Source organism: Salarias fasciatus, chromosome 5 (assembly GCF_902148845.1).
Source record: "Salarias fasciatus chromosome 5, fSalaFa1.1, whole genome shotgun sequence".
NCBI lineage: Eukaryota > Metazoa > Chordata > Actinopteri > Blenniiformes > Blenniidae > Salarias > Salarias fasciatus.
This window is the reverse complement of record NC_043749.1, coordinates 36,430,943-36,438,852: the sequence shown is the minus strand read 5'-3', so window position 1 is coordinate 36,438,852 and position 7,910 is coordinate 36,430,943. Positions and strand designations below refer to the sequence as shown.

Below are 7,910 nucleotides of genomic sequence, written 5' to 3'. Positions count from 1 at the left end.
TCAGCTCTTCACCGGCCCCCCGCACCGCCGCCGCAGGCTAGAAGCAGCAGCATCCACACCTGGGTGAGGCGGAGCTGTTCAGCCAATCAGGGAGGTTTGTCAGGAGGGTGTGGTCAGGTCGGCTCTCTGTCAGCTCCACACCCAGCAGGCACTGCATAACATGAAACATCTCCACTGTCTGTGATCTGCCCTTCAGACGCCTCCGACACACACACACACACACACACACACACACACACACACACACACACACACACAGTGTTCAACCCAAACTGTATGAATTGAAGACATATCTGAGGGCTGCTGCCTATTTCTTTACTTTTTAAATAAGTGACGACACATCATGTAATTTTGTTGTTGTTACATCAATACTTCATAATCTTCAGATGTACACATAAAACATTAGGAAATGTATGATCTTAATTTTTGGATATCATATATAAATGCTGACAGAAAGATTGATTTAATGATTGATTTCCAACAGAAGAGGAACACCATTGTTCAGCAGTATTCTGAATCAAAAACAAATAATAAATACATTTTATTTGGAAAATAAAAACAGAAGCTATTTAATGCACAGAAGGGTATTTGTGGACACATATAATTAGTTTAAGAGCAAAACCCCCATTAAACAAACAAACAAACAAACAAAAACTGTCCATGACGCACGCCAGCTTCCTTCCAGGTCAGGGGTCAGAGTACTGAGCGACCAGCCAGCAACCAGGCGAGCGACTGCAGAGGCATGGAGAAAGGAAAAAAACTGCAGATCACATCCATAAACTCAGTGGAAACGATGAAGATGAAGAGTGTATTCATCTGTAGAGTAGCACTGAGTAAATTAAATACAGAGATTTCTCCATTCTGTTTTTATTTTGTGGTTCTTTGATCTGTTTCAGAAACTATTTCAAAGATTTTGTTCTGTTTGCAAACTCAAACTGAAATCATAACTCAATGGAGAGAAATGTATTTGTGGTTAAATGTAAATATTAAGTGCAACTGCTCCACGAAAAAAACAAACAAAAAACACTCCTCAGCATTATGTTATTTACATGGCCACAAGGAGGCGCTTGATGCTGAAACGGAGCCTGTGGTCGTAACTGGAGGCATGCATGGAGGATGGCTGAGGTGGTTTTCTGAGCAGGGGAAAGACAAAGCGTTGCATGCTGGGCCCTGGAGTTGAGGCGACTTGCTGTGATCAAAGGAGAGACTCAGGGACTCAGGAGCCGGGAGGGTCGGGGGTCGGGGGTCGGGGGGTGGGGGCGTCCTGAATGGCTCCACCAGAGCTGGGATGCTGCGGCCACCGTTCTGATACGTGAACTTTTCATTCAGAAAACAGAGTGAAAATAATAAAGAAAAAAATCCTTCTCGACAATTGATTGATGTCATTTTGCCTTTTAAATGGAAAAGCTGCCGACACAGATGTGTGAGCTGTCCAGGCCGCCCAGCTCCTCGCAGAAGCAGCAGACGCAGTGTGAAAGCGACGGGCCGCAAGAAAACACAGAAGCCAAAATATTTTCCCTCCTGCATTGTCTCCCCCCCCCTTCTGCTTCCCCCTTTACACCCGCAGCATATTTGCTGAATGAAATGCAGCATGCAATTACCCATTATCCAATCAGCTGGAGTCAACACTCAACCATTTGCAGGGCTTTGGGCTCGGCCAATTATCTGTCAGAGCTCTCAGCGGGCTCTCGTGGGGGGAAACGCTGTTGCATAATCGCTCAGCGCCGGGTTCGCTGCTCCTCCACCGGGCGAGAGCACCGAGCTGGAGCAGGGCCCAGGTGATGGCGGTGGAGGCTGCGGCCCCCCCCGCCCCGCCCCGCCCCGCCCCGCCCCCACCAGCACCCTCGGGACCTTCAGCCATCCATAATGCAGGCTAGTCACTTGGAAGGGCTCCAGATCGTGCTCTTCAAAACCCTTTTGGATAATTTGTGACATTGCATCTTCACCTCCCCCGCCCCCCTGTCATGTGTGATTGTACACCAGGCCTTCACACCACCCCCACTCTCACCCCGTCCTTCCTAAAATCCTGTCCTTGACCCCCACCCGGTTCCTCCGCTGAGCCACCACCGACCCATATCAACCAGCCCAGCCGCACCTCCTCCTCCTCCGCCCCGCCCCCGCCCCCGCCCCCGCCCCCGGGGCCCGGGGCCGCGGCCCCAGCTGCCAAACCAGCGGCCGCCTCAACCTGGGACCGTCCGGATGACTGCGTTTGTCAAGCCGCCACTCCACGTCAGGCCGGCACAGAGCTGATCACCCACAATTAGGGGTTAAAGCCAGGGAGGGAGGGCGAGCGAAGGGGGCGGGGCCATCGCTGGGCCCAGCAGTCCTGTTTGTAGTGGTTGATGTTCCTCTCATTAAAGCAAGATGTCTCCACCTCTGCAGACGGCCTGAATGACAATGATAATAATAAAAAAAATTAACAAAAGTATTAAAACTCAATCTGACTTGAATTTTTAACTGTATTTACAAGATGACTGTTTGACAGCACATTTAGCTTTTAACTTGTTTTCTTTATGCTCCTATTTTTTAACAGCTTCATAGAAAGTGAAAAAGTGAAAATCCTTTAGACCTGGAGGCGATCCCACCTCACAGTGTTTCAGGTACAACAGTGGTGTTGTGACTACAATACTGTGATCATATCAACACTAAGTATTATTATTAATATCATTAATAAAGAGTTGTGAAGGCAGCACAGGGTCTTAATGTGGTGTGCTGGTTTGATAATGTGAATTATAGCTGCCACAGTGTCTGACAGACATGCCTGGATTTATTTAGATGTAATGGTTGTTGGAGTGTCAGAAACACAAGCGAAAACTTGACAATTTATGTAAACAGGCATTTAGAAAAAGTCAGAAGAGTTTTGATGAGAATCATAAATACACTTTTATTTTCTTCTGATGCAACAAAGTCTCTCTCAGCTTCAAACAATCACTTTAAAACAAAGAACTAGCATCAGCTGAATCTTGTGGATTTCACTTTAGATCACGACACTGACATCAACAACATTCCTGGTATGGATTAGGACTATCAGAATTAACTGCTTTAATGTAAGACTAATCAGTGCAGGGCTGATGAAGGATGATTTTTCTGCAGATGGTTGCAGTTAGAGCTTGATCATTTTGAAAACTGTATTTTTAACATAGACGCTGTGTTATCTTGGTTTACATGACACTTTGAAAGAAAACCAAGCAAGACGCTCTGGTAGGAAATCGGTCGCTCCATACAGCAAATTCTCCACGTTAAATAAAGTCTGAGGTGTCAAAGAGCAGACTCAACGTGTTGTTGTGTTGGTGTCCATTCTCAGAGGGAAGCTGTAATACTGGGCCACACAGAGGAGTGTCAACAGGACTCCGACACTGGCTGTGCTGATGTGACACTACGAAGAGCAGAACGTTACATGATAAATCCCAACAGTTCACTTACATTGAAGCGATGAGCTGCGAATTGACTGGACTGATGGAAGCCTCACATTCTGGGCTGGAAACTGCCTTGAAATGCAAAACAGAGTTTTAAACATGTATTCCAAAGTGCAATTAACGATGAAAACCCTGTGATTAATCCTAATTAAAAATCATTCTTCTGACAGCCCGACTCCAGATTCATTATCCAGAAGTATTTACAGACAGATGCACCAGAAGAAAGGAAACAAAGATCCAAAACTTCATTTCAGTTTGTCTGACGTCCAGCTAACAGCAAGGGGAAGTACAGCCAAAGCTGATGAGACAGATCTGTGCCTCTGACCAGCCCATCAACTCAGAACCTCTCCAGCCCTGCTGGAGGTGGACGAAACCAGGCCCAGCATGGTAGCTCCCTCTGCTGGTGAGAATACAACACTGCAACATGAAGGAGGGCTCACAACGCTGCTGCAGCTCCTCCGTCCAGGGCCACGAAGGTCTGGATGTCCCGTGGTTCCGTCCCCCGGTCCTCATGTGTCCTTTGCAGTGTGGACGGACGGACGTCTCTCATCACGTACAGCCAACGGGACTTCTGAAGCAACGAAATACACCGTCTAGAAAGACTTTGTGAACCTTCAGCAGCGGTGGTGTGTGCTGGGAAACCCTTTTTCTCTTGATTATAGTGAAGTCTCACGTTTCTGTTCCAGCTTCATGTCTCAACTCATCCAGTCAGAAGAAGACGAGGACGAACGGGCATAAAGTTGAGCACAAAACTTTAATATTTGGTGTAAATCAGTGAGTAGGATATACATCTGACTTGGTCCTCTCAGGCCATGAGGCCCTGGACCTGGACCTGGACCTGGACCTGGACCTGGACCTGGGCCTGGAGTACAGCCTGGCCAGGATGCATTCTGGTGAGATGGACATGCAGCCGATGTGGATCCTGGATTGTTTTCATAATGAAGTCCAGCCAGCAGCTCCAGTTCTCACACACACACACACAGTCTCGTATTTCTATCCTTGTGGGGACCTTCCATTGACTCCCATTCATGTCTAGCCCCTAACCCTGACCCTTACCCTAACCCTAACCCACACCACAACAAAGCCTAACCCTAAAGAAATGTTTTTGCACTTTTACTTTTTTCAGTAACAACAACATGGTCAAGAAAACACTGTTTCTCCTACTTAGGACCGGAAAAAGGTCCCCACAAGGCACGTCGTTCCACGTTTTGCTATCCTTGTGGGGACATTTGGCCCCGACAAGGATAGAAATACAAGAACACACACACACACACACACACACACACACACACACACACACACACACACCTCCTGAGCCTCATCTGGCAGGCCTGTGCGTGGGGAGCGGCGGCAGCCCGCGGTCTTTAGCGGCGCTCCCTCTCCGAGCTGGACATGGTCCGTGGCCGTCTGCAGGATGTGGACCTTTCCCCAGCAGGAAGTGCTCCCAGGAAGGGACCGACTCCTCCACTGATGCCCAATATCTGGTCTGCAAGACAAACTCGTCAGCATTTTCAACTCTATGTTATTAAGTCCAGGTCTGTCCTGGCCCATCCTGGATCGCTCAGTGCAGTGTCTCCTGGAAACCCACACCAACACATCGAGGGAAGGTGTCTCGTCCGGGACAGCTGACGAGGAGAAGGAACATGCCAACTGCAAACCCCAGAGCGAGCCTCCGACTACAACTCACTACAACATGTTCAGACACTGTTCCAGCAGCATTCGTCACTCTAGAGAGGCAAAGGGGTTCTTCTTCTTCTTCTTCCTGCCAAAGAGCAATTAAGACGAGCGAAAGCAAAAATCTCTGTGAAACAGAATGCTGTTGTACGAGGGGGTACCCAAAAGAAACCGGAATTAGTCATAAAATACTAATAATAACGAGTTTGGACTTCTGGCCATCAGATGTGCTGCAGGTAAGCCTCGTGCACATCTGTGGAAAAGCTGAGCTCCCAGAGTGACACTGACGCCTGTCAGGCGCTATTTATAGCAACAGAGTGCAGCGGCGGTCTGCGATTTTTCCAAAATGGCGACATTGACTGGGAAGCCAGAGCAGCGCAAACATTAAATTTTGCTTCTTGCTGGAAAAACAGCAGCAGAAACACTCAGCTTGTTGCAGCAAGTCTACAAGGATGCTGCTCTGGGGAAGACTCAGGTCCATGAGTGGTCCGGGGGTCTGAGAAGGGCCAGATGTCGGCGCGTCAGGTCCGCTCAGCGTGAAAACAACGCTGAGCTGCTTCTTGGCTGTCCAGGGTCTCGTCCACAGCGAGTCTGTCCCTCCAGGTCAGACTGTAAACCAGGACTACTACAGGAAGTCCTCAGACGCTCCGTGAGGATGTGAGGAGGAAGCAGAGCGTCGTGGCGGAGTGGAGCCGGTTGATCCACCACCACAGAGCGCCAGCGGACACGGCGCTGCGCCTCACGCCGTTTCTGGAGAAGAATGAGATGAATCTCCTCTCCCATCCGCCTTATTCTCCAGATGAAGCCTCCAGGGACTTTTTCTTGTTCCCCAGGTTGAAGAAGCAGCTGAAGGGACAGCGGTTTGCAGATGTGGAGGAGGGGACAGACAAATCGCAGCCGGCAAAAAACGGCACTTTTACGCACGAGTCTGACGACACATTGGTGAAGTGGGAGACACGGCTGGAGCGCTGCATTAATGCAGATGGAGATTATTTTGAAGGCGACGGTGATGTTTTATTTTGAAATGTCAGAAATAAAAAGTTAGTCAAATTCCGGGAAATTTTGGGTACGCCCTCGTAAGTATGTAAGTCTGTCTCAGTATAAATGTAAGTCTGTCTGCAGAGGGAGTGACTCTGAAGGTCAAGCTGAGCCTAAAGGTGTGTGAACGCTGGGTACTAAGAACCACAATCTTTAAAACGTTTTCTATCAGGGCAGTGAGCCACAGAGAGTGATATGAAGAGCCTGTCACCTCCATGGCCAGCAGACTGGGGGCTGGAAGCTGCCTTCCTCTCAGCCGGTCCTCCAGCTGCTGTAAATCCTGCAGTCCAGACAGCGAGCAGGAAACACAGACAGGAAGAGAGCATCCTCAGCAGAACACCGGACTCACGGAGGATCAAACTGCCGAACAGCAGCGGGGACTCGTACCTGCAGCAGCGACTCGTACCTGCAGCGGGGACTCGTACCTGCAGCGGGGACTTGTACCTGCAGCGGGGACTCGTACCTGCAGCGGGGACTCGTACCTGCAGCGGGGACTCGTACCTGCAGCGGGGACTCGTACCTGCAGCGGCGACTCGTACCTGCAGCGGGGACTCGTACCTGCAGCGGGGACTCGTACCTGCAGCAGGGACTCGTACCTGCAGCAGGGACTCGTACCTGCAGCAGCGACTCGTACCTGCAGCAGGGACTCGTACCTGCAGCTGGGACTCGTACCTGCAGCGGGGACTCGTACCTGCAGCGGGGACTCGTACCTGCAGCGGGGACTCGTACCTGCAGCGGGGACTCGTACCTGCAGCAGCAGAGTGTTCCTGTGCCGAGCAGCCTCAGCCTCCTTCTCCTGTTGCTTCCGATGGCCGGTCAGCGGCTCCTGGCCAGCCTCCATCCTCTGCAGCAGCTCAGCCCTGCGGCTCAGACTGAGGACACACAGCCCGGGACAGATGTGCTGGTTCACACACAGCCCGGGACAGATGTCCTGGTTTACACACAGCCCGGGACAGATGTGCTGGTTCACACACAGCCCTGTCACAGCCACAGTCCACATCAATGCTGCACAATACATTTTAACATTTACCTGATTTATCATTAGCTTTATGTACACCATGCTCTTCTGGAGCAAAATTACTTCACAATTTACTGCATCTACTTATCTTTCTGTCTCTCTGTCTATCCATCCATCCATCCATCATCCATCCATCCATCATCCATCCATCTGAACTGCCTTTTCTCTTCGGTATTTTTAAATCAAATAAATGAAGCTGAAAGTAAAGTGAGGCAGTTTGTTCTGTATGCTTTGTTTGAAACACTCTTGCCATGTTGTCCATCCCCCCTCCTTCCGGTCTCCGGTCTCCGGTCTCCGGTCTCCGGGACTCACATGTGCTCGTGTCTTTCCATTAGATCCGTTTCTTCAGCTGAAAATTCAGACATTGTTTGGAAAAAATTCTGTCCTTCCTTCCTTCTGCCCGTCTCTCTCTCTCTCTCTCTCTCTCTCTCTCTCTCTCTCTCTCTCTCTCTCTCTCTCTCTCTCTCTTTCTCTCTCTCTCTGCGGAAGTTCTTATAGGATTTCAAAATAAAAGCACTGTCCTTTTTATAGTTTGTGTTTCAGGAGGAAATGTTTCATCAGTTTCTTTCTGAGCCTGTTTTTTACTCTACAGATCTGTTACTACAAATAGAAATTCAACCTGCATCAATCATTTTGGGTGTAAACATTATTTCAAACCTTCTATAAAATTGTGTGAGTTGTTGTTGAAAATCTTGACCGGAAACTAAAAGCCGGCTCTTTCTCTGGGGGTGTGCTATCCATACCAACCTCTAGTCACCTACTGC

At 49.3% G+C, this 7,910-nt stretch overlaps 1 protein-coding gene across 6 annotated transcripts; it reads right to left on the bottom strand.

Annotated features, from left to right (window-relative positions):
• Positions 1–2,056: 2,056 nt before the first annotated feature.
• On the bottom strand, positions 2,057–7,591 carry cep15 (centrosomal protein 15). 6 transcript variants are annotated; one of them, XR_003931559.1, is made up of 6 exons: positions 7,459–7,591; positions 6,877–7,000; positions 6,340–6,408; positions 4,725–4,902; positions 3,424–4,306; positions 2,057–2,387 (listed from the first exon to the last, which is right to left on the bottom strand). XR_003931559.1 is itself a non-coding variant. In XM_030092772.1 (5 exons), the coding sequence occupies exons 1-4, from the start codon at positions 7,509–7,511 to the stop codon at positions 4,735–4,737; spliced, it is 414 nt and encodes a 137-aa protein (XP_029948632.1). In that variant the 5' UTR covers positions 7,512–7,585; the 3' UTR covers positions 2,886–4,306; positions 4,725–4,734. The 6 variants fall into 6 exon arrangements, 2 of the variants coding, with proteins under 2 accessions (XP_029948632.1, XP_029948631.1); XR_003931560.1 differs by lacking the exon at positions 2,057–2,387 and having other exon boundaries at positions 2,886–3,488; positions 3,857–4,306; XR_003931561.1 differs by lacking the exon at positions 2,057–2,387 and having other exon boundaries at positions 2,886–3,987.
• Positions 7,592–7,910: the final 319 nt, after the last annotated feature.